At 44.1% G+C, this 26,545-nt stretch overlaps 1 protein-coding gene across 3 annotated transcripts; it reads right to left on the bottom strand.

Annotated features, from left to right (window-relative positions):
* Window positions 1–2,515: 2,515 nt before the first annotated feature.
* Window positions 2,516–9,744, bottom strand: CIRBP (cold inducible RNA binding protein). 3 transcript variants are annotated; one of them, XR_014473430.1, is made up of 8 exons: window positions 9,588–9,744; window positions 9,121–9,231; window positions 8,924–9,030; window positions 8,482–8,602; window positions 7,381–7,471; window positions 7,193–7,260; window positions 3,198–3,284; window positions 2,516–2,574 (listed from the first exon to the last, which is right to left on the bottom strand). XR_014473430.1 is itself a non-coding variant. In XM_083182586.1 (7 exons), exons 2-7 carry the CDS (start codon window positions 9,221–9,223, stop codon window positions 2,540–2,542), a joined length of 525 nt encoding a protein of 174 aa, XP_083038712.1. In that variant the 5' UTR covers window positions 9,224–9,231; window positions 9,588–9,744; the 3' UTR covers window positions 2,516–2,539. The 3 variants fall into 3 exon arrangements, 2 of the variants coding, with proteins under 2 accessions (XP_083038712.1, XP_083038721.1); XM_083182586.1 differs by lacking the exon at window positions 3,198–3,284; XM_083182595.1 differs by lacking the exons at window positions 2,516–2,574; window positions 3,198–3,284 and adding an exon at window positions 6,119–6,885.
* Between the last annotated feature and the right edge of the window lie 16,801 nt (window positions 9,745–26,545).

The raw sequence follows: 26,545 nt of genomic DNA, 5'->3' as shown, positions 1-26,545 counted from the left end.
TCACCAGGAGACCTCCAGCGCTGATAAATCTCAATTGTTTTTTAACCTGTATTTTTAATCCCACTTGTGAGATTTTGGGGTGCCCTTGGGTGGACACCCAGAGATTCTATTAGCTGCTGTATAGCGCTAGGCAACTCACACCTTTTTGTCATTTAGAATGTAGATACACTGCTCTGGGAAAAAAACAGTACAGAATATACCCGCAGTATATTTGGATACTAAACTCAGCCGTAACGATAATGTACATGTAACTTATTGCTTACAATAACCAAAGTGTATAAGATGTAATTTCCTATGGGACAGTTACATTTAATTTTATGCATATACTATTATTGAAGTGTTTAAATCAATTTTTAAATACTGTTAGTCTCTAATACAAGCTCCCCTTTGGTGTGCAATTACTATGACCTTTAGTTCCTTTTAAACAGCATTGCACAAATGCAAACTACACAAATATGTTGAGAATTCCAAACCTACAATTTTCATGAAAGATTTCCTGTGGTCCTGTGAACAATTAATACCTGTGGTATAAGGGGCAGGGTGGCCAAACGCAGTATAGATGGGATCATGGTGATTGGGCCCAAGATTGCCGGGATTTGAAACCCGGTATTGAAAAAAAATGCCCTAGGATTAGCAGCCCTAGCTCTATCTGTACCCTACCACCACAGGAATAGAATAGCCTTCATAGCCCTGCAGCACAAAAATTATATATTTTAAAATAAACAGAGGACCGAAAAATATTTTCCTTGCCCAACTCAATACAAAGATCCAAGCATTTTTTTTTTTACTCCCTTGATTTGGGGATTTAATATTATCAATATATTAAATGTGATCACCAGATGAGTATTTAATGTTTAGTGCAGTGATTCCCAAACAGTATTGTGGCACACTGGGATACCTTGAGACACCTGCAGTGGTGACTTGGGTTACTGGTCCAGAACCAATTCAATTTATTGTCAATGTAATCGTGCTGGTGGCTACCAACCATAATGTATGTTCACTAACAAACAAATCATGTCCCTCACCAGAAATAAATCTAAGTGACAAACCAGATTTTCATAATTAATTTAATAAAATGTTCAAAAGGGTTGCGCACAACTTCTGACTGCTCTAGGGCAGTGGTTCCCAACCACAGTCCACAAGTACCCCAACAGTGCACATTTTCCAGGTCTCCAAATAGAAGCACAAGTGAAATAATTAGACACCTGTGGATCTTTTAAAATGTGACAAGAGTAAAAAAATGCACCCATCAGGTGACCTGGAACATGTGAACTGTTGGGTGTACTTAAGAACCACTTCTCCAGGGTGCAGAAAAATAAATTCAAGAGTGTAAAAATACACTCTTCTTGGTCTTTAATGGGGATTACCTGAGAAAGACCAGTCACACTAATCCCCTTGCTGGTTCTCTATTGTATTGCAGCAGAGAACAACGGATGAAAGGATGTATTTACTGCGCATAGGTGCAGAAACTTAAGGACCCCTACACACAAACAATTTTTTGGCAGATTATCAGATATATCAGTCTAAAATCGCTCCAAAAAAAAAAAAAAAAAATCATTCTAGTGTGGGCCTTTAGTCAAGAAAATCCTGGCTCTATCTGTATCATGTTATTTACCTCTACTGGAGGACAAAAGATTATAAAATCTATTTTAAATGTAATCTGAATATACCAGCGCCAATAAAAAGATTAAAAGGTGTGTGCTAGTTTAGACTTTATGGTGCTGTTTATCAAACCTATTCAGTCACAAATTGTATAGATTTCAATGTACAGTGTGGTCTGCATTTCCTTAGACCCATTGGACTACTTAAATATTGTGCAAGGCCAAATTTAACAAACTGCAACTCACATTTAAATGTCAGAGAAGTCACCAGTGATCCCCCCATTGAGCCATAGACAGCAAGATTGCATGCAATCCCTGCCAAGTTCAGAAACAGAGATATTGTTTGTGCAACTTGCAGACTCTGGTGCTATGGACACAAGACCTGCTGTCAACCTGCAATTTAGACTTTTCTTGCAACCAATTGCTTACATTGCAGGAAAAGAGCCCAAATAGTGTATTGGGAGGGTGCCTTTTCAGTAGATGTTCCTTATGTGCCATCTTTCCTAGCACCCAGACGTTTACAAATCTGGCACCAGTAGAGTATCATGGCAATACCCCATTATCAACATACCTGGTATGGGAAATTAAAAATTTAGGGAGGAAAAACCCCATAAGAATCAGATATATGAAGGATTTCACCAATTTTCTGAATGATCAATTAAGCATTCTGTCACACTTGCTGTATATGTACATCATATTTCTCCATTCTCAAAGTCATCCCAATCTCGGTAAGATCAAACATGCTTGCACACTAAGTTACCTGCACTCAGTCTTAAACCTAGGCATCTGTTAGGATCAAGTTTGGGAAATAATGCTACACACAAAAAGGTATTTCACTAGCTGCTGCACAAGTTTACCCATTTTCAGACATATTTACACCAGTATCCAAAAAAATAAACAGAAGGGAGAAATGGTTATTAAAAAATATATATTCTTTATTACACCGACTCCCCAGTAGATTCCTCTGCACCACCTAATAAAGAAAGAAGTTTAAAATTAGAAATTTTTCAAGATCAGGATTTCTCTAAATCAAGTATCTAAAAGCAATTGCCATGGAAATTACATGAGTATATCTCAGACTATAATGTACTAAACTAACCTACTCTATTTGACAATAGATCATGTCCCCAGCCCCATCAAAAGAACTGGTGCCTTTACCATAGATGCATGCCTGCCGCTTATTCACAAAGAGTAAAGCATACACAAACCTTCAATACAGTTAAGTTAATTCAGAGCACTGAATTGTGCCAAGAGAGAGCTCTTCAAATGAATGCAATGTTAAGTCCAACTAGTGGGTTTCTACTTGCACCACCCAACAGTGTAAGCAGAAATCAGACATAACTAGGTTAGCAATTCAGTTATGTGCAATACAAACAAAATCGTGATGGAGTCTGTTAGAGAATAATTTTAGTCAGGGAGTGATTATATTTGGGACCAGCAGTCTCCGACAACATGCCATTTCAATAGCTCCAGAAACTCCCTCCTGGCGCAATTCACAACGAACTGAAGGTACAGAACAGTGGTCTGATTTTAGCTAAACATACAGAAGCTATTGGACTACTGCACTTCATGTCCAATTCTTTTAAGACTGCTTACCTGTAAATCCACACTGGATATTACACTATACTCTGCAATCAGCTATCAAACCAAGACCTGCCAAGTTTAAGGGTAGTTATCACTAACCTGAAACAAAACAAAAAAATATATATATATATATATATAAAGTTTGAAAGGAAGCCAGTCTTGCAAAGTAAACCAATCTTAAACAAGATGGGCAGATATTTATGCTGTACTTAAGTCTGGATTTCTGTACTTAAGTCTGGATTTTCAACTGGATGTGGAGGGAGTAAATATAGAGTGCTAGGAATTCTTACTATCCAAAGTGCTCTAAGCAGAAACCAGACATCAATTATCTGAGCAAGATGACAAATTGCAACTGAAGTTAAAACACCACAGCATTGATGTTCCTTCCATAAGATAGGCTAAGTTGGGAGTTCTTAAATCAATGTGAGCTCAAGGAAAAGAGATGTGGACATGAGCAGGAGTTACCTCAAGTTACCGGACTAATCCCACAAATGAACTAGCCAAGAGCAGCTTTCGGAAGGCTTCACAGGATGCACAACACTTGACTTCTCCAAGGAAAATGTAGATTCTGTATGCTAGCAGAGGATTTTTAAACGGAAACAGTATTGCCCTACCATGGGCTTACTAGCCCAACTTAAGAACGTTAGTAATTTGCACTTGTGTATTAAGGGGAAAGCCAATTGCAGGCAAAGGGTTCAAGTTGCCATTGCAACACATCTCATACCCCGCTCTCCTTCTGTAAAAGCATAGGGCTGCAAACAAAATTGTGTATGCCCAAAACGGCAAACTCAGAGGTGACATTGCCTGCATTTGGATATGCCCTTTATGCTGGCCACATGTAATGCTTCAGTCATTTTACCAACTGGAGTTGTGGCAACCACACTTCCTAAGACCTGCCTTTTGCACCTACAAAGTAACCAGAGAGAATACTTACTCACTAGTGCATATACCACTTTATTGTAGTGAGACTTCAATACAATGATACATGCCAAGGGCGTTAGATGTTTTCTTGGTTACAAATGTAATCATGCCTCTTGTCCATGAGACCATCAATTCAAAAAGCTGATTTGAGATTCGCAGCTGTGATGTAATGCCATAACTGGACTACAGATACGCCCATATTTAGGATATGTCCTCATGGGACGCTCTACTGTTCTAACAGTAGACAAGTAGCTCCTGCAGCAGTTTGTGAAGTCATTGCTTTTACTGGAGCTCAAATATGCCTTGCTTTCTATTCCTGACCTAAACCTTTAAAATATTAAGTATTGAAAAATTATATAAAAATTAACATGTTCTGTTAATCAGAATGCGCAACCGAATATAAACTAAAATGGTCGGTTATTTATTAGAACCAATCAGCTCTGATGTTAAGTGATAACCCTTTGAGTGCCAACACCTGAGGTTCAAAATATCTTTTAAAGTTTCTATCATTGCTCATTTGTTAAACTCAAAAAACCTGAGAAATATATAATATATATTTTTTTTTTTTCCCTATAAGGAGGAAAGTGTTAAATAGTAATGTATAAAAAAAAAAGGCTTGCCAATGTTTACATCTATGTTGACAAATTCCCATGGTACTTAGTCAAGTAGAGGCAGATTGGTTCAAAGATTTGACCTTTAATAAATAACCTACTAAATTATTAGATTGCCTGATCATGTTTGCATGAAAGTGTAGTAAGTGATTATCCAAGCAGAGAAGTATTACAAATTTAAAGTCTATACTGCTAAGGCTTATGTAGTTGTGTTTAACCAATGTTACTTGTGTAATAGTGGTGAAATAAGTCAGAACATTTAAGTTCTGAAAAACACCACTACACAAAATGCTCAAGTGCAAGATTCCCTTCATCTAATTGAAGAGTCCACACTTACAGGACATACTGAACACCACATCATTTTCTGACTTAAAATTCTTCCTAAGTGAGAGAATCTATTTTTTGATAGAAAATAGACCCTTTTCCATGCAAGTTTGAAAACTTTCTGGCTGGTTCACTTAAGTAAACAAACCTTACTTTGAGACTATAGAAGAATCCTATGTTAAATATGTCCTGGCCACCAGTTTGACCCTTAAAAGTGGCAAGCATTGGTCCAAACTCCTTAGTAACATGTATAAGCACTGGCTTAAGTCAGGTCACTAGACAGCATTAAACCATATGCAGGAAGTTCCTGTAGGACTGTATTGATCACATTTCAGTTGTGCAAGCAATACCATTTACCCACAGGAACAAAAGACCCAAGACAAAGCAGTGGTCTTTACACCCAGACTTTTAATTGTCTGTATACCACCCTGCAAATATTGTTAAGACTTCCATGTACTAAAAGTTTGTGCCAGTCATTATGGTGCACATTTCCCAGATGTAGCTAGAGCACATGCATGTTAGCATTAGAGCTACATGTGGCATGAGCCAAGGCACTTTAATTAACCCTTTGAGTGCTTGGATTGCTGTGAGCAATCCTCAAAATATCTGCCATAAATGCCAGTGTTGCTTATTTATTTTTCCTACCCACAAACTGTTAAGTGAACAAAAGTCTAAGGGACAGTTAATTGGCTCTCAAATACTGGAGATAAGTAGCTTTTACCAACTTTTTTTTTTGACTGGTCTGTCAATCACATATTTCCAGCATTTGAGAGCAAATTAAGTGATTGACAGACCAGTCTCAATTTAAACAAATGGTTGGTTAAATCTACTTGATGGTTCAGTATTTGGGAGCAAATAGTTTGTTCCCATAGAGACAGATTTGTACCCAGCTTTAGGCTTCTATATATCCTATATCTATATAGTGCAAATGCAGCAGGACGACATGTACAAACCCCTACAATAAGTTAGCTAAAGCTGGAAACCATTTCAAGTTTAACTGCCACTAGATTCCAGGTGTCCACACTACGCAAGATCTCCCACCTCAGTGTTGTGCAGAAGGTAAATGTCATGAGCATATTTCTTTTCAGATGGTCTTTTAATAGGCTTCGTGAAGCCAAGCGGAAGTAGAAAACAAGAATTCTGTAACCACTTCAATACAATATTTGCATGTTTTAGTAAATAAAAAAGAAAGGACAATATAAACAAACATTCAAGAACTTCTTGTGACAATGTTAAGAGATCAGATTGTTCACTTTAGATATATCAAGGAGGTTTAGCCACTATTTACAGCGCACCAAGAATCAGGCCTACCTTGTTACACTAAAGGTCCATTATTTCAAATGGCATGTGCTCAAATAAGAAAAAACAAAACAAAAAAAAAAGCTGTAGGACCACAAGGTCCCTTCACTATATATACAAACAGCAAGAGATCCAGTAAGACCTTGCTGTTGGGAGAGCATGTCCATTAACAGACTCAGCTGCTAATGCAGAAGCCTCACTCAATCTGAGCAGAAACCATTTACTGATGCATGTACCTGCTCAAACTCCATTATGCAACAGGAGCTCCTCAACTGAGCAGCCTCAATGGAACAGCAAGGGTGAGAAGTCTAACAATATGAAACCATAACATTAAAGTAGTAACAATATAAAAGTTCCTAGAGATACACCCTTTGGGACAGCTGTTCCATTACTACCAGTTAGGCTGTAGAGAAAATTGAACAGATATAAAAAAGTGAACACAGATGTACTACACATTAACGATTCTGCGAAGCTCCATAAATCTTTATAAATACAGCCATTGGAAGGATGATCTTGAGTCAGGAAGGTATTTTACTCGTGTGTAGCTGAGGACAAGAAGCAGGCACAGTTGTAAAGGCACTTGAAGCATCAGTCAGATCCCAACAATACCTCCCCTACATGAAGATATAACCCAACCCATGTAGACTGCAGCTTAAGCTCTTCTATCTTGCTTATAACTAGCCTTAGCTCAGTCACTATGGATAATTTTAAAGACCACAGGCAAGCTCTTGTGTAGGTACATAGCTATAAAGTTAATTATAGAAGCTAGTGTAAAAAAAAATAAAAAAAAAAAAAAAAAACCCACATGCCTCCACCCCAAAACAGTATACAATCCATGACTAAACTACTTACCATAGCTATCATATCCATCTCTGTAGGATCCTCCTGAGCGATCACTATAACCTCCTTGACTCCTGCCACTAGAAGGAAAAAAATAAAATATATGGGTTAAGCACAGAATAATGCAAAGCATAAGCTAGTGACAAGCTCACTAGACAGTGGTGCAAGTACTACCCCAGCCCTGCCAGGGCAAATCTTACCTGCCATAATAATCCCTGGAGCCACCACTTCCCCCATATCCTCCACTCCTGCTCTCAAACCGGCTGCTTCCATAGCCTCGGTCTCCACCACCTTTACAATAATAAAAAAAATAATGAGTTGGTGCCACACTTGTAGTTTCCAACCATATGCAAGTCACATCTACTAGAGAGCAGTCTCCACTTCCTGGTATTTGCTATAGAACTAGCAGCCTCAGCCACTGCAGTCCAATCAGTTAATCAAATTAACAAGGTACAAATTTATACTATGTCATGGATAGCCTAAAAACCAAGATTGATGTTCAAAAGCTAAGAAATGTATCTAGTGCATTTGGATAGCTGTTTAACTTTTCCAGCAATGTTGAGTATAAAACCTTACGACTAGATTGCAGTTTGTAACTCACTAAAACCGGCAGTCAGGAATTCTGCAAGCCAATTAATATTGCCATTTCAGCATAACTTATCTTCCTTTGCCAGAACTGCTGCTCCATATTATTAAAATAAATCAAGCATAACCATATGGTAGCAGTTCAACTGGAATATTAACCTTACTTGACACTGCATCTTTGTTTGCTTATCGTTTTGTAGCTACCATTTAAAAGCTAAAGTTCATATGGAGATGATCAAATTTTACAATTTTGTCCCCCCCCCCCCCTCACATACTCATAAACATGCATTTGCCCCCCAGTGGTAACAGGCTGAAATGCTGGCACAATTATTTTTTTTTACAAATACTGCCCCCTAGTGTTCTGAGGCTAACAAAGGACATGCCACACTAAATGGGCAATTGCATGGATTTAGAGGGACACATTTGTACTACAATGGTTTTGCATTATAAATGGCAGATAAAATGTCAATGAAGGCATAAAGGTGCCCATACACGTACCGATTACCCGGTACTTGTGCTAAAATAGCATTGTTGTTCATGCGATGCTATTTCAGCACAAAAAGTACTGGGTAATTGGTAAGTGTATGGGCACCTTACAAAAAAAAAAAAAAAATTATATATACATACACTTATATTTGCATTCTATAATATAGTAGAATGTTAAAGAGCCAAGACCACAATTATGAATAGCAGGGAACAGTTACTACACTACATACCACGTCCTCGGCCACCACGGAAGAATCCTCTGCCCCCTGATGAGCCACCTCTGTAGCCTCCTCTCCTGTCACCAGATGACTTGCCAGCCTGGTCCACACGAATCTGGCGCCCATCTACTGACTGAACAAAGGAAAACTTGATTTAACACAAGTCCATTCATACAAGTTTCAACACAAAAAGCCCACAGCTATATGGATTAATGGTTAACAGTTCCCTCATAAGCCATGTCTGAAAGAACAAGCCCCATAAGTGTACATTAAGTTATATATCCAGTTATTAGAGGTGCAGGATATATAATACTGCAGTCATGTGACCACCAAAAGAAAAGACAGAGTTCGTGCATAGGTAGTCTACTGCGTCATCGGCTAGATACTGCACAGCTGCTATATGGCCACGCCCCTTCCCACAATGCCTTGCACATAAGCCGCCGCGTGGCCTCACCTTCCCGTTCATGGCCTGCATGGCGTCTTTAGCATCGTCTGCGTTCTCGAAGGTAACAAAACCAAATCCCCTTGATCGCTGAGTTTCCCGGTCCTTCACTACGACCACTAAAGAGCAAAATAACCGTTATCACAGCACTACTGAGTATTAGATCTACGGCATTTGTAAGCAGAAATATAATCTAGTATTCTCGTTACCTTCGCTGAGGTTTCCGTATTTGGAGAAGTTCTCTTCTAGATTCCGCTCATTGGTATCAAAGCTCAGACCGCCGATAAACAGTTTTCCTTCATCAGACGACATGTTGAGATCTATGAAGAAAGAGACCGCACTTATAAAATGGCCGCCACCGCGTGGACTGAGCTAGGTGGAAGTCCGCCCAGGTGACGTCACTAGCCGCTGCACGGCAACATGGCCGTCGGGAGTCATGGGGGGGGGGGGGGGGGAACGGACGAATCCAGCAATAATATGGAATTATGTATTCTGTCCGCACTTAGGGTTCACATAGCGGAGGTACCGAAGTACAGACTAGAAATAAAAAAGTAGCAAAATGTATATATTATAAAAGCAGCTGCACAGCCGCATCACCGGGGCGCTAACCTCAAATAGCAAATGTGCCTGAGCATAAGTCACCGCACGACACGCGGCAGACACCGGTAGCACTTACCTGGATGGGTGGTCTAAGCAGCAGGAGGAGAAGAGACGCCGAGGAAGCAGAGTGCGCAATAGCTCTTAGCCCCGATCTTATATACCATCAAGCGCCCCGCCCACCTCATGAATTATTCACGAGCACCGTGGACTGTACCATCTAGCACCTATGGGGGACGCTCTTTATGTCACGATGATGAGAGTGCGCGATACGCAGTGTGGTCGCAGCGCGCGGGGTAAAGTTTTCGGGAATATGTATTTAGCTAACGTGTGGAGAACGGCGCATCCCGGCCGGGAGGCTCGCACCCCTGCACGCTGCATATGGTATGTTCCGGTAGGAAAGGGTCGTGTTTCTCTCTAACACGGGGTGTGGTGAGCGCGAGCGGTGATAGGGCGCTGAGTTTGCCGCGGCGGGCTGATTAGGAGGAGCCGCCGCCATTTCGAGTATGACGCTGGGACAAAGAAGCACAATAGGGCGTGTATGTGCAGGCGCCATTTTAGGATTGGAGGGAGAGACAGATTAGTTACTGCGATGATCATGATGGGTGGCTTTCGGAGATGGCTCTGCGCATTCCGGGGGTGTATTTTATTTATTTCTTCTTAATGTGGCGTACAGTAGGATGTTGCGGTGTTTACGTGTAAAATGAAGCCTTCCAGGTACCTTGAGGCCGAGCGTCCATAGCCAGCACCGCTGGCGCTGCCTACAGGGTAGCATGCTGAGGGGGGAGGGGGACTCAAGATGGCGACTCTATTAAAACGTGTTTTCATGAGTACTCATGTTCCTAGCTTCACCAGAGATTCCGCCTCGCTAATATTGTATGGCATGAGCGGTAGTAGTGTAGAAGACCTTTAATGTCGTCTCATTTAAAATATATACAAATCCACAACCTTGTGGTCTCCCCAGCCCCCACCGCACTGCATTCTCTGAGCGCAGAAAGCACCGCTCCGTATACACGCTTTACCGGGGACGGGGCTGCTTCCTCTCGTTACTTTATGAAACATGCGCTGCTAGGTAGTGGTACACGTTGCACCAGCCGCATAGCAACACGGGTACACAGCGTCACCCCCAAATGTGTACGGCCATGATACACAATGGGTCTATGGCTGCTGGAAGATTGCCCCACGTTGGACTTGTGATCTAGCATGCAGATACCCTGTTATCTGGATACCATTATATACTGTAAATCTTAGTGTTAGGAAATCTATATTTAATGGGAAGGAAAAAAAACAAATAAGATGAGTACTACTATCTCTAAGGGGCATTTATAGCAATATTTGCAGCAGGACGACAAATATCTGTGTAAGAAATGGGGATGGGTAATCATATGATGTTTCATCGGTAACATCGGATTTATGGTTCCAATGTTCGATGTTTAACCCTGCAATGTTGAGGATCCAATGTTTCATCGACATCGCTCGATTTCTCCCCCGATGTTTTTCTCAATCTTCCAATGTTTTTTCTTTTGTGTGTCAATGTGTGCTGCTTTCAATGCTTTGCAGCCAGCTCACTCTCTCCTTGATTTATATTCATTAAAAACTTAGGAGACTGATAAAAAAAAAAACATTAACAAACATGACAGTATCACTGCTGGCTGGGCTTTCATATGTGTGTGTGGCTGTGTGCTGCTGCTGTGGGTGGTAGCTGACAGTGAAAGACAGTCTGGCCAGCCATTCAGCAGCAGCACACAGAACAGCCCCACCCCTGCCTCACTGCAACTGGTGCTGTTAGTGAGTCACTGTCGCTGTCTGCTGTGGTGTTTCTAGCACAGGTCTGGTTTGCATATCAGTGCTGATATACAGACCACACTGTGCTAGAAGCACTACAGCAGACAGCGACACTCCAGGCAGGGAAGAGGAACTGCATGGGTTTTCAAAGATAGTGGGTGCTAGAATGAACAGTATAATACGATAGTCACTAGTAGTGACATTGTGTTGAACTCCCTTCATATTTATTTATTTATTAATAGTTTCTTATATAGCGCAGCATATTCACTTGTGCTTTACAATAGGAGACAGTGATACAACAAACTGGGTATTTACAGTCAGTCAAAGGTATGAGGGCCCTGCTCGCAAGCTTACAATCTAATCAATTGATTTATTATTATGCAGCAAGCTATCACAGCACCCTACAAAGGGCCTGATTCAGTTGTGGATGCAGACATGTGCACAGTTTATTTCTGTGCAGTGATTTATTAGTAACAGCGGCTGCAGATACTGAGTGACAGGTACAGTAGTTTCTATTTGAAGGAGGGGATGGGGGCTGGTTTGTCAAATGCAGACGTGTTTCAAACCTTAATTTGCAGTTGCACTGGCTCCAGCGTCTTTGTTCTGATGGTTATTCTAAGCAACAATGTAGTACGTTCTATGTTGCACTGTGTGTACAGTTTTTTTTGCTATTTTCTATGATCAACATAAGTTATTAGCCTGTTGCTGCAGTTAAAAATCTAGGTAAAAATAGCATATTGTGAGTTGTTGCAATAAAGTTTTGATAGTTAACGCTTCATTTTTTTTCCTTCCGTAACAAATTTGATTTACCACAAAACATGAATCATATATCCATTGTGTGTGTATAAACTGTAAGCCTCTAACAAGATAAACTTAATAGAGGGATTATTTATCATTTCAGGAGCTTATTAGTGTATTATATGCTTTGGTAACCAGTTTATTTTATAAAATATCGAAACATCGGTTAACATCGGGTTCACAGTACCAATGTTTAGGTCTAAATGATGTTTTGCAACCAATGTTGAAAAACATCATTTGACCGATGTTTTCTTTCGATGTCCCATCCCTAGTAAGAAATCTGCCCATCTCTGTAGCCGAGATAGCGTTTGTAAAAGCCCGGGCGTATTGGAGAGGCGTTTGTTTGAAAGACCCCTAAGGTTCTGTCAATGTGCGTTTGCACAATGATTGCTACCAGGGCTGGTAGGAAATGCCTCTAGTCTAAAAGCATAAAAAGTCAATAACCAACGTGATTAAACTTAAAAAAATACACTGTAGTTCGATACATATAGCGCTCATAGTCCACATGGAGATAAATATGGTCTGTGGTGCTCTGCAGCACTAACTAGCATTTTGCAAAAAAAAAAAAATTATTGTGTGTGAAATCTACATTAGGCAATGGATACAGCCAGAATACATAATATCTTTCAGAAAGTTAAAAAAAATGGCTTAATAAATAATGTGCTTTACGTAATAATGCTTCATAATGTATTTTACTAAACATCCTTAGCATGGTGTATGGAAAACACGTTTTACAGCTTTCTCTCCCTTCCCCCCCAGTGTGCAGGAGGAAGAATGAGGGCAGGGCTGATCAAGAGTGTGGAAATGCAAGCATTTTGTCTCTGCTTTTGTTTGGCTTATTCCCAATTTCCCTCCTTTTTTGCTGGTGCTGTTTTACCTGTGTCTTCAATCTGCATTCTCTTTGAATTGTAAAGTGTATAGAATAAGCATACACATAGCCCAGCAAATGGTGTGAAAAACAAATCACAAAAGAAGATAACAAATCAAAAATACAGAAAGCAGTACTCTATATGTTCGGAAGAATCACAAAGCACTGACAAGAACCCAATACAGAGACCATAAAAAAATAAAGTGGAATTTACAGTGTGGCATATAGTAATGTAAATATTTACAGTTGTAATGTGCATTTTAAAGTGTGCACACGGGATATAATCGCTGGCAATATGGTTGCTGATCGATCATATTGTCAGCGATTGGAGTGTGCACCGGCGATAAATTGCTGGGTGTGTGCTCCCATTTTTAGACCCCTTATGATCGCAAGCTCATGCGACCAGCTGATTCCCTCTGCGGCTCCCCTGGCAGAGGTTCCCTTTCATCAGCGACCATCTCTGGTCGCTGATGAAAAGGAGACACTGAGCAAGCAATATATTGCCCTGTGTGTATACAGCTTTATAGAGATGTGGCTGCTCCAGTCCTGGGGGTCGATCCTATTAGGTGCGGATGATTCGCACTCGCGAATCATCACAGCTCTGGGTGCACTTTACGGTGGACTGAATTTGCTTAAAAGTGCTCACACCTCCATAGGGCTGCGAGCAATTTTAAGTGAATTCGGCCCTGCGAAGGGTGCGAGATAGGCTTAATTCTGGTGCCGGTTTCAGCATTTAAATGTTACCAGAATGGCAACTCACACCCTTTGGCACGAATAGGAGCAACCCCCTGGTGTAAAGATGTGCTGCTGCTGCTGATCTTAGAACATTTTTGTTTTCTATTAATGAAACAATGTTACAGGTAAGCCTTCAACCCCTAGAAAATAAATACAAAATTGCCACATCTGCTTGCTTCCTGGGCCAGTTATTGCTGACATTTGAATGAAATTATTATTATTATTTTTTTAGTCTATATTCTGAAAGCTCCAGAATGTTCAGGGGTTGCACACCACAATGCCTGCCTGTTGTGACTGTAAGTGAACATATACACCAGAGTTTCCCCTATCCATTTCAAAGTTACGACATCTGTGTTCTGATGGTAGTTGGGATTGCAGCATTCTGACCACTGGGATTATAACTGCATCCCAATCCATGCTTCCTGGGTGAAAAAGCAGTCTGGGATGCCCTGCACGTACGCAATTGAACTCTGGTCTTTCTGATGTTGAATTTTCCTTGGTGTACAGGCCCGTACACACTGGGTTAAAGCAGCTCACTTTTGGTGTTTTGAGCAGTTTACAGCTCAAAACTGCCCAGTGCAGCAATTCCCAAACTTTTTTTTTTAATCATGATGCCCTAGAGCAGTGGTGGATTTTCCTTGGTGTACAGGCCCGTACACACTGGGTTAAAGCAGCTCACTTTTGGTGTTTTGAGCAGTTTACAGCTCAAAACTGCCCAGTGCAGCAATTCCCAAACTTTTTTTTTTAATCATGATGCCCTAGAGCAGTGGTGGCCAACCTGTGGCTCTTGAGCCTCATGCGGCTCTCCCCCTTGTAAAGTGTGGCTCCTGCTCCCACTGCTGCCCACCGTCCGTCCCAGTCCCCCCTGCTGCCGGTTACTTGAATCCCTTCTCCTTCTGAGGGGAGGAGAGTGCGCATCGCGTATCTCTTCTTACTGTGCATCCTTGTGACTGGGCCATCTTCCAGTTAGAGCTCGCGGGCCAGCAGCCAATCAGGAGCCGGCCAGCAAGCTTTGATTGGTGGACGGCCCAGTCACAGGGAAGTGAGGGGGAAGGAGACGCGCAGTGTGCTGTGCTCTCCTCCCCTCGGTGACATCACAGAACTGCAGGGGGACGCCAGACTGTCCTCTCCCCGCCCGGCAGCAGCAACAACAGTGAGTGCTGCTGCTGGGAAATTTGCACTGTGGGGGCATAGCAGCTTTTTGGCACTGTGGGGGCATACCAGCTTTCTGGCACCGTGTGGGGGGCATATGTGTATCTGGCACTATTGGGGGCATATGTATAAATGGCATTGCACTATTGAAGGTATATTTGTATCACACCCACCCAAGGGGTCAAAATAGACTACGCCCCTTTTTTTGGTGCATACGCCTTCGGCGCGCGCATGATGTCGACTCTTTAGCTTGACTACCGATATTTTTCGGCTCTTTACCTCTGACCGGTTGGCCACCCCTGCCCTAGAGCATCAAAATGTTTTTTAGGTACCCCTAGGCCAAATGTTTCTTATTCTGCTTTCAGGCCGCAAATTCAGTGTCGCACGTGACTTTGAAACAGTTCAGTCCCGGTGCGACCCAGCATGTGCAGATCGCATCAGTAAACCGGCAATATTGCTGACATCATGTAGGGGTGCGTTGGAGCGTCATCAGGGGCGGGGAGGTGGCAGCACCTCCTCCATAGTGTGAACGGGAAATTGGTCGCTCGAACCAATTCCCATCCACACTGCAGAGCAACACGGCCTAGTCACACAGTTTGGGAACCACTGTCACTGGAACGCACATCATGTCCTGCTGTAGCCGTTCATCTGCTGGTATTACCAGCCAAGTGGGCGGCTTTCCATAGCATCCTGCAATGGGAAGCTGCCCATCCCCGTTAAAAATGCTCAGTGTGTATGCATTGAGCGATTTTTTTTTTTTTTTTTTTTTTTTTTTTTTTTTTTAAAGACAGCAGTTTTCACTACATCGCTGGCCATACACACTGCTAGGCTAATCAAGACCCCACCAACCAATATTCTGCATTTAGCACAAATGCGTGCTTTAGTAATTGTAACTATTTCCTACTGCTGCCAGATGAGTTGGACTCCACACAGGCAACAGCAAAAAATAAAAAGAATCAAACAGCATGAACTTCAAATGACAGTAGCAGTGGATGCAATATTCCAAAAGTTGATCAATCTTACTGCATTGCTCACCCCATAAAACTTGTGTGGCTGCTGGCGGACATGGAGGGATCGCAGCAGTTATCAGAGATATCTGCTATGGTCCCTATGTAAAACATTCAGTGATATGTAATATTTTCAGTTCAAGCCTTCTGCATGGCTCTCCTTTAATGAGGGGGGTTGGAAATGCCCCATGTGAGCACGCATCAGCCGTTAGATGCAGCATGCACATGGTGCGATAAAATAATCTATATCAACTAGGGCTAAAATGTGTGATATCGTTCATTTTATCACACTGTGTGTATGCACCTTTAGAGTTAAATTATACATAAGCCAGAATTTTGTAACCCATTGTGGATAGTTTACCATGTTCACTATGAGTTGTGTACAACTTGGATGTGGAACCTTTGAAACTCCAGTTGTTGTTGAACTATGCATCCCAGCATGCCCTGCAACAGCCAAATAGCAAAACTGTAGCAGGGCATGCAGGGATATGTAGTTCAACAACAGCTGGAGGGCCAAAGGTTCCCCATCCCTGCTGTAAATTATTAACATCGTTATAGCTTTTTTCTTTTTTGCAGATACATGAGAAGCATTTTATTCTTGTTTGTATTTATTTCCCCAACATTAAAAGCACAGTTTCAAATCTTCACCATGGCAGGACATAATCATACAAAAACCGGGAAAGCCATAGGGCTAGTTCAAAGTTCAAACCATCCCAAAATGCAAAACTGAAACTTTTCAATAGCAATTATTATAAACAGTAAAGGTTAAGGCATGTTTATGCTCCAGACCAGACAGTCAAAAAAATAAAAAGAAAACATTTAACAAAGCCTAAATAGTAGAACAAAAAGGTCCACTTTAGCATATAATGCAATTACAGCGGGAGGTAAAGCTACTGTACAACAATGGAATGCTCTCACACTGTCAACAATGAGTAGTAACATCCTAGCTGTAAGGGGGGTGTACAAACGGGCTGCAGCTGGGTGATTTTGACGAAGCGATTTAGCTTTGTCAAAATTGCGATGTCGCTACTGGAGATAAGCCAGCGACCATCTCCAGGAGTAGCCTGCATGTACAGCCGAATAGACAATTCAGTGTCTAGTCAAAATGATCTTGCCTGCTACGTCTTCGGCCAGGTGTTAATAAAGCTGCGGGGCCACGCATCGCTATCGCCCTTTTGTACAAACGGGGCGATTCAGGAAAACCAAAGCAGTTTTGCTATTGTAGTCAAAATAGCTTAGAAAAATCGCCCCGTGTGTACATGGCTTTAGAGCCCATCTGAAATCTCATAAACTTATGTGGCCTACAAACGGAGCAATTTAGGGGCATTTTCTAAGCAATCGCACTAGCAATAGCAACTTGTGGGTCGCTATTGCTTGGTGATTAATATCTGGCATGCATATTAATTATACAGGGCCAGTTTCTGGAAAACGCTGACTCTGACAGATCGCTCAGCACACAGCACCAACACATTGCTGTGTGCTGAGTGATCTAGCATGCTCAAAACACTCAGCAACTCTCTACTTGTGTAGGCCCCTTTAGATAAAATAGACCATATAAATATTATAGCAAAATAAGAAAGAAATACAAATATAATGATAAGTGGGATCCCAGTACAACACAGCAAGGACTGCAGAAAAACATCTAGACAAGGGAGGAATCAACAATACCCTTGCAGGTAAAAATGACCACGAAAAATCATTGTTTATGTTCCTTGTCCTCTATTTTATTCAACTGTAGGTTACTTTATGTACCTTGTGATATGGGGTGAAATTTAATAGAATGAGAGATTAAGAAAGTGAGAGATTTGGTAAGAAATCTGCAGGTTTTTTTAAGCGGCAATCATTTACACGTCAAAATCAAACTGGTTCTGCAGTGTAAATGATTGCCGCTTTAAAAAACCTGGAGATTTCATACCAGATCTCTCACTTTCAGAATCTCTCATCCTATAAAATTTTGCCCATGATGTGTGTAGGAGCAACTATAAATTTTGCTCCCCCCTGCCAAAAAGTTTGTGGCGCCCCCCCCCCCCCCCCTCCAGCATGTTTCACCAGCGTGTGATGTGATGACGTCACATGCATAACGGAGAAGCAGAAGAGAGACCAGCATACACTGCTGCTTCCCTTGGCTCCGACGCATCCCAGGCCACCCTAGCACACCCATCCTGTACACAGTAGCCAATAGCCGGCTCTGTGTACAGTCAATTGAATCAGTGGGGGGATTTGTCATCTCTGCCATGGCCCCACCCACACTGTGGCTGACTTGTCTCCAGTGCTCAGGCAGCGGAAGGCAGCAGCATGTCAGTGCGCCGAGCGGGTGCCGGCGCCCACACATACCCTGCTGCTGCTTGCTCCCCCAAGCGGCTGCTGGGGCTGCCTTACAGTAGTTACGCAACTGTGTGAGAGCACGCAACGCATCGCAAGGTAAAATAGCACTGTGTGTAAACTTTTTATGTAAACTGGAAATGTAAACTTTTTATTTTTCAATAGTTTCATGCACCACACCGGCAGATAAACACAGAATATTACCGCCCAGGATCGCATTGTAAAATGCGATCATATCACCTGAATGTATTAAGTTTGAGGGGGTGCAGGGACAGGGCTCCAAAAGCCTGTCCCTGCGATGCCGGAAGCTGGGGGGTCTGCGCATGACGACCCTGCTGACCGCACTGCCGCTCGGGCAGTGTGATGTGTAGCCATGGGCTATCGCTATCCCAGAATGGCGATAGCCCAGGGGTGCGAAGCTGGGCAGCCTGATGTTGATACATCGGGCAGCTTCGCATCCCCCATAGAAACCTATGGGAGATGCGGCCGGTGGCGCTGCAGGGGGGATCGGAGTACTGCTGCCGTCCCCCTTTAATACATTTAGGTGATACTTAATATTTGCAGTTAACCCCCGAAAACACCAGTTAGCCACAAATATTACTTGATAAATGTGCCCCTAATACATATCAGTAAAATGGAGCCTGGGGTGTTTATAAAAGAGTAGGAGGCCCATGTGCAGCCTTCTCTGGCCCCCTCCTCTCTGCCAGGAGCAGGACTGTGTATTAGAACCTACTGTGCATACACAAATCTCCAGAAAAATTGCGCTACAGATTTGTTTCCTGCAATTTTCCTATCGCTGCTGCTGCTGCCAGCACTAGAGCACTCACACTCCACTGCCGATGCACAGATTGCCAGAAAAAGGGTCGCCGCACCATTTTTCCGGCGATTTAGTAAGTGCTTGTGCCACCACCATTGGACTACAGATGGTATATATTACAAAAATGGGTGACTCGTGTGCGGAATGGAGCGCTGGACAAAACCCATGCTACCAAGGATATATATAAATTATTTCAGGCAGTGACATTTCCAGTGATCTCAGCTTGTTCCTCAAGCAGATTGCCCTTTCTGTCATCTACTGATAAGGTCCATACACACTGGGCTTTTTTGCCCAGCGTGTATGAGCTGCAATGAGAACACTGGCCCTCACTGGCAATCTGTCTAGATTTATCCTGCATGCAAGATCTTAATCACCCTGCGATAGAGATGCATGGTGCCACGCACCGATGTAAGGTAATTTTCTAAGCAATGTAGTCAGATCACTTAGAAAATAGTCTGAAATGGCCCCATAAGTTTGACATTGCGGAATGTGAAAGGGTAATATGTTACATTGAGCAGGAGAGTGTCGCTTTGAATGGCAATGTGGGACTAAGAAAAAAAAAGGGGAATGTGTTACAGGGAGTATTCCCACATAGGCCCTTATTCTGATTGACGCGGACTTTACCGCGTACTTACGGATCGCGTCTTTACGGCGTCTGCGCATGCGTGGAGAACGCTACGCGCATGTGCCACGCCTTGACTCGGTACCAGTTCGGGCAAATCCCGTCCAAAACTGTTCACCGCTATCAGTCGGGAAATAGGGGCGTATTATGGGCGTCATGCGGAATGACACATGGGCGTAGTTTCAAAGTGGGCAAAACGGGGCGGAAACATGGGCGGACACGGGGGAGTACACTTATGTTGGGGGGCGTACATTCGGAAACCACTCCGAATGCACGCGATCAAAAAGGGCAGAAATGTGCGGTGTCCACAAGTGTACTATTGCTTTGCGGACACCACTCGTTCATGCGGTAGGCGAACGTACGCCTAATGACTACAACCATTAACACCTGAACCCAATAGAATCTACTCCTTTACTCATTACTCACTAATAGGCCGCTTGTCAGTGCTTTAATTGAAACCATTGCTGCTTCAAGGAAACCTTAGTAATCCCCCACATATGCTGTACTTGTCCCACACTTAAAAACTGCTAACAATGGACATGACTGAATATTAATACTATCAATACACATGTGTATTAGACATGTATAATAAGTGGGTCATGTGATGTATTGCAGAAGATACTTCATAGTGGGTTGTTTGGCGTAAATACTCCGCTTACGGGCGGTAGCACCGCTTGGCTCCCGTTCGGATGCGGTATTTCCGAGCATACTCTGTAATACTCTGTAATACCGTGCAGAATCGGAGTGTTTCTCCCGCACACGCATGGTTTGTATGTCGTCCGTAAACACGCCCTGTTCTTAAAGAGTGAGTCCGTCCGAATGCGGAGGACCCGTGGGCGTTTCTACGGACGATGGCCGCATGCGGCAAAACACCGTGGCGTGCGGACCGCTCCGTAAGAATGCGGGAATATCCGCACCAACCAGAATAAGGGCCATAGTTATTAAAAGACTGTTAGGGTTATTCCCACCCAGAAAAAAGCAGTTTTTAAATGTAGTTGTGACAGAGGTCTTTCATAATATGCTGAGAGACCTTAACATATCAGAATTGCATACTTTGGGCACGGTTCAGACCTAATCGCTAGGCAGCGTATATATTTGCTGCCTAGCGGACCATGCAAGCGTATGTGTATGCTTATACATCTGCTCACATGCAGCCACACAGAGGAAAAATCATTCGATTGTTGCTCGCATTGAATCAGTTTTCCTTCCTTCGTAGATGAAAATAAGTCTATACCTACTTTTATCTTTGACGGTAATGGCCGAGATGGGGCCCAGGAAATGATGTCAGCCACCCGACCCAAGCAGAAATGGACACGTCTGCGTTGGTAGGTGTCTGCACAACATTTCCATAGGCGCGCCCACCATGTTTGTGCAGGCAGACAGGGGACCCAAGCAACTGTCCCCTTTTTGCCTATTATTATATTGAGTGAAAGCCCTGGCGAGTGTAACACTCGCCGACAGCATTTGCTCTGGGAGTTTGTACAAAACCCCACAATTGGCTAGGGGAGCGAATTCGGACCTCAGCTTAGAGGATTGCCTGTAGTTCCCAAAGAATAGAAGCCACAGGTTGTACTGGTTATCAGTATAATTATACAATACACTTACAGTAATAGTATAATATGGGCCCTATACCAATGGGTGACGGGTACAATCGGCTGCTTTGGACAGCAATGGGCCCCTTAGTCCTCAGCGGCCCGGTGCAATGCACCTGATGCACAATGGTAGTTCCACCTCTGACTTACAGCCTGTTTCAGATGTGTGCCATTGGGGCACATGTATGACGTCCGTTATGGGGGAGAAGAGGTTTCAGTGCACATAATGTGCACTGATACCTCTTCTCCCCCATGTATGAAGGAGCCCGGTGAGCGCTAAATGACAAGGGCACCCCTGTTTATCGGTGCTGCTATCAAAATGATAGCAGTCCAAATGTATGAACGGACAGCATCGCTGGCCGTTCCGCCCGCTGCTGCTATCGGCAAGCCCTATCTCAACAGCAGGGACAGCGCTGTCCCTGCTGTTGGCTGCGCTGGAGATCTTGCGTGAGTAGCGAGATCCAGCACATGCCCAATCCAGGGGGGGGGGGGCGGGGGAGGAGACAGCGCATCAGTGTAAACCAGGAGGGTACATCGCCGGAGTGGGGAGTTTGCGGTCCCCCACCAAGACAGACAAGATGTTATTCCATCTTGTCGATGTCCCTTCCTGCTTCACCTCCTTAATGAGGCAAAGCAGGAAGTATTATAGCGGTGCTCCATGCACCGCTATAATACATCTGCCCCTTAGTCACAACAGCACCTTTGTGCGTATAAATTGTGTAACACACACATTCGCCATAAGGGTTTTTAGGGATTATCACACACACATATTTTATTTCCTACATCGGCTTTAAAAGGGTATCTCTCTATCAGGCCCTTTAATTATTATTTCCACCACATTCATGGCATTGTGGGGCTCATTTATCGGAATGGGATCATTCGTCAGACTGCATTTAGGTCTACAGTCATTAGGTCGACCCCACTAGGTCGACTGGCAGGAAGGTGGACCTGACTTAAGGTCGACATGGGCCAAGGTCGACATGACTTAAGGTCGAATTTGCATAAAGGTCGACATGAGGAAGGTCGACTGGTCATAAGGTCGACATGGGTTTTTCACTGTTTTTTGATCCGAATGTCGACACAGTCGACATGGACACAGTTGGCAATGAGAATCGGACCCTCGCCTCGCTCGCTTCGCTCGCTATGCTTCGGGCACGGTGCCTCGCTGCGCTCGGCACACTATTTTATTCTCCCACCACGCCCTAGTGGATGGTAGGGCATGAAATACCGCCTGTCGGCACATGTCGGCTCAAAAAACAGTGAAAAACCCATGTCGACCTTATGACCAGTCGACCTTCCTCATGTCGACCTTTATGCAAATTCGACCTTAAGTCATGTCGACCTTGGCCCATGTCGACCTTAAGTCAGGTCGACCTTCCTGTAAGTCGACCTAGTGGGGTCGACCTAATGACTGTAGACCTAAATGCAGTCTGACGAATGACCGCATCCCGTAAGCAGAAGGGATCACAGAATCCGATACCTGATCCAATGCCTCCAACAGCTGTATTCCCCATAGGATTCTATATGGGGGATGCAATGCTGCCAGATTTACCAATATCAGGAATATAAAGCCCCCGCAGCTGCCTATGGGATACAGATCATGAGCCTGATTCAGGTTGGCTTGGTAAGCTGTGAACATCACATTTTACCCAGCGCCTGAGACGTTGTGCCCCCCCCCCCTGTCGATTCCCCTCGGTAACATGCGTGGGGGGTGTAACGAAAACACATGCCTTGCATGCCTCCACTGCAGGAGAAATCATTAGATTGTCGCCGACCATCGAATGATTTCTCCTGTCGTCGCAAATAGAAGTCAGTGAAAACTGACTTTTATTTGTCCGTGCCTGGACGAGGATGGGGCGGGTAGCTGATGTCCTGTGACCCCTTAGCATACACCCCCCCCCCCACTAGGCAAGTCACCGAATCCATTTGCAAAGGGGGGCTGCACATGCAGATAATAGACCATGCACAGTTCTCAAAACCTCGGGACGGGGCCAAACTCGCTATATTGCGAGTAAACCAGAATCACCCCCCATGTTTGTAGCTTGTAAAGGGTTCCCTCAGAAGTGGCTGCTGTGTAGTACAATCTTAGCTGACCTGCACAGCAGCCATTACAGGGCATCGCAGGGATGGGACAAGCATCCTTGTTCCTTCATATGCTGATTGCTACATCAGCTTGTGAATAACATACTGCAATGTATTCCTAGGTGATAAGATCCCGCCCGGATCGCCCTGAATATTCAGTCTATGATAAATGGCCCCCCTTGACTCCACACTATGCATCTGGCTGCACACTATTTGTATGTAAATAGGTGATTTGATTGTTAATCAACACACCAAGTAAGTACACAATACAGAGGATTAGATTGTTGGGCTCTGAAGAAAAAATTTGAATGCTAAAGGGGCCTGCACGAGGGGCAATTTTCTAAAAAATGCCCCTATATCGCTCCGTGTGTAGGGGCCATAGTGATAGTGATCCACGGCCCCGCGCGTCGCTATTGCCCGGATAACTTCTCACCGGAAAACACTGATCCTCATAGATCGCTCAGCACACAGCACTAAAACATTGCTGTGCAGCGCTGTGTGCTGAGCAATCTACATTGGTCAGATCGCTCAGCAGTGTCACCTCATGTGTAGGCCCCTTTACTGCCGTACATGGGTGTGTGTTGAGAGGCAAACAAGGTATAGGGCCGCATTTATCAAACAATATTTGCGGCTAAATCCCCGAAAACACCAGTTTAGCCGCAAATATGAAGTATCATCTCCGATCCCTGCTGTGATCTCTCCTGCACAGCCGCCACCCACATCCCCCATAGGTTTCCTTTGGGGATGCGAAGTTGCCCGATGTATCAACATCAGGCAGCCCGGCTTCCCATTCCTTCCCATTCTGAGATGGCGATAGCCCATTGTAGTCTATGGGCTACTGATCGCACACTGCCGCCGGGGCAGAGCGGTCGGCGGGGGGGTCAATTATGTCTAAGAGGCTCATTTACTATAAATCACATATTCAATGTGTTCTGTGCAATTATGTCTAAGGGGTCCATTTACTATAAATCATATATTCCATGTGGTCTGTGCGGAATCTTACTGCCCAGGATCGCGTTGCAATATATGATCCCATCAGCGGCATTTATGATGGAACACATGTAGGGACATGGACTCTGAAAGGAGGGTGAGCGCATGCCGGTCAGCACTGACCCCCAGCTACAGGCTGACCAAACCGCACATAGACCACTCCAGATATTGGTAAAACGGGCAGAATCGCGGCTGTGAGTGGGACAGTAGGGATCACAGCAGGTAGCGCAAATTCCTGCTGTGGTCCCTTCATGATACATGTCAGTGGCACATAATATTTGTGACTAATTCCCAGAGGGATTCGGTCATTGGGACACCAACATGTTGGTCGACAGTCAATAGGTCGACATGCATTTAGATCGACATGCAGGAAGGCCGGCATGAGTAGGTTGACATGGGTTAGGTCGACAGGGTCATTAGGTCGACATGTTTTTTGTTTTTTTTTTTAATTGTCCCGAATGTCAACACAGTCGACATGGACACTAAAATGTAGCACCAAGACAGATCTTCAAACATCATATTTGTATTTAAACCATGAATATGAAAAAGGGCAAAACCAGTGGCGGTTTTTACCCCCCCCCCCCCCCCCCCCGGTAAAATCCACCACTGTCTCTGCCTAAAGTGAAGCCATATGCAATCTGTGAGACTGCACTGGCTTCACTGTGACTGGCAGTGACTTCCTATTGGAAGTCTGACCTGCCAGTCACTCAAGGCATCCCATCGGGAGGTGTTCCCTCCCTCCGGGATTCTTTACTCTGCAAAAATACGCGGCAGACCCCAAAAATGGGTTCTGCGCATGTGCAGTACTGTGGACCATATTGTGCATGCGCCGGACCAGGGAACCCGATCAAGCCTCCGGGAGCTGCTGCAAAGGCAGCCCACGGAGGCTTGGGCTGCCTTTGCAGCAGCTGGTATGTATGAAGTTACTGCGCATGCGCTGGCCCCGTACAGGGGACCGGGGTGCGCGGCGGCAGTGGCCGGGGGCAGCAGCGGAGGGGGGCCCTGCATTGCGGCAGCCCCCCTCCTTAACGGAGCTGCCACTGGCCAAAACGATCATGTAGAAGGAACAACATGGAGAATAGACAGATTCTTGTTAGATGGTTTTAGGCCAATTTAGCACTATTTAAGGGCTAAAGGGGCCCATTTATCATTCAATATTTGCGGCTAAAACACCCATTTTCGGGGGGTTGGTATTGAGGTACAGCAGCAAGAATCTCCAATCCCTGCTGCGATCCTTCCTACACAGCTGGCGGCCTCATCCCCCATAGGTTTCTGTGTGGGATGCAAAGCTGCCAATGTATAAACATCGGGCAGCAGCGCAGCGCATCCCTGGGCTACCTCCATTTTGAGATGGCGGCAGTCCATTGTAGTCTATGGGCTACACACTGCTGCCGTGGCAGTGGGGTCGTGGGGAGTCAGAGCTAACCACACATTTGCAGACCCCCGGCGCCCTGTCCCTGCGCAGAAGGGATGATACATCCCGCCGTTAGGATCGCATTTTACAATGCGATCCGGGGCGGTAATATTCTGCCCAGATCGCAATATAAATGTGATCCTTGATAAATGGGCCCCAAAGTCACTCTATGCTCACACCCACCCAGGTTTGCTGTTTATCCAACTGTACTATTGCTCTTACCAAGGGCCATATTAACAAATGGGGCGGATGGAGAGGCAGCTCCAGGCATCCATAAAAAGTAGGCCCATTATCATGACAGTTACCAGCTGGTCACATAGTTAGCCATAAATCCATAAAGTATTAATATTGCATTTCTGTTTTCCACACCAAATTATGCAATTTTTGTACTTTTATATAACTATGAAGACTTTGGGGCTATAGGTTCTACATGGCATTGACCTCACCTTAAAAAAGGCCCTTGAACCTTTTCAGCTCCAGGCCCATGATGCACTTAATCAGACCATGCTCCCACCCAGTTACATGTAAGCATAAGAGCTATTTGCATTCAAAGCCCCATGGTGCGTGTAAGCCACTTAGTGCACAATTTCATTGTGGGTAAAACCAATTAACCAATTCCATTTAAAAGTATTCCAGTATAAAGTTTTAATTACCAGAAGACCACCTGCCTCTATAATGAACAGGTAAATCTGAGCAATGATCCCTCCTTCTCCGCTGGCTGCAGCATCCCCCATAGGTTTCTTTGGGGTGGGGGTGGGGGTGGAGGGGTGCGATGATGCCCGTTGTAGCAATACATTGTACAGGGTCCCTGGGCTACTGTCAGTCTGGGATGGCGATAGACCATTTTAGCCTA

Source organism: Crinia signifera, chromosome 1 (assembly GCF_055691185.1).
Source record: "Crinia signifera chromosome 1, ASM5569118v1, whole genome shotgun sequence".
In the NCBI taxonomy this organism is placed as follows: domain Eukaryota; kingdom Metazoa; phylum Chordata; class Amphibia; order Anura; family Myobatrachidae; genus Crinia; species Crinia signifera.
The sequence above is the reverse complement of the archived record's forward strand: the minus strand, read 5'-3'. Positions and strand labels throughout refer to the sequence as shown.

Bases quoted from the DNA above. Each gene is read 5' to 3' on its own strand.
- CIRBP (XM_083182586.1), bottom strand. From the start codon at position 9,223: ATGTCGTCTGATGAAGGAAAACTGTTTATCGGCGGTCTGAGCTTTGAT. The intron at 7,472-8,481 runs GTATGTAGTGTA...ATTATTGTAAAG, and splicing joins CCGTGGTGGCCGAGGACGTG to GTGGTGGAGACCGAGGCTAT. The intron at 7,261-7,380 runs GTAAGATTTGCC...TTTTCCTTCTAG, and splicing joins TCCAGGGATTATTATGGCAG to TGGCAGGAGTCAAGGAGGTT.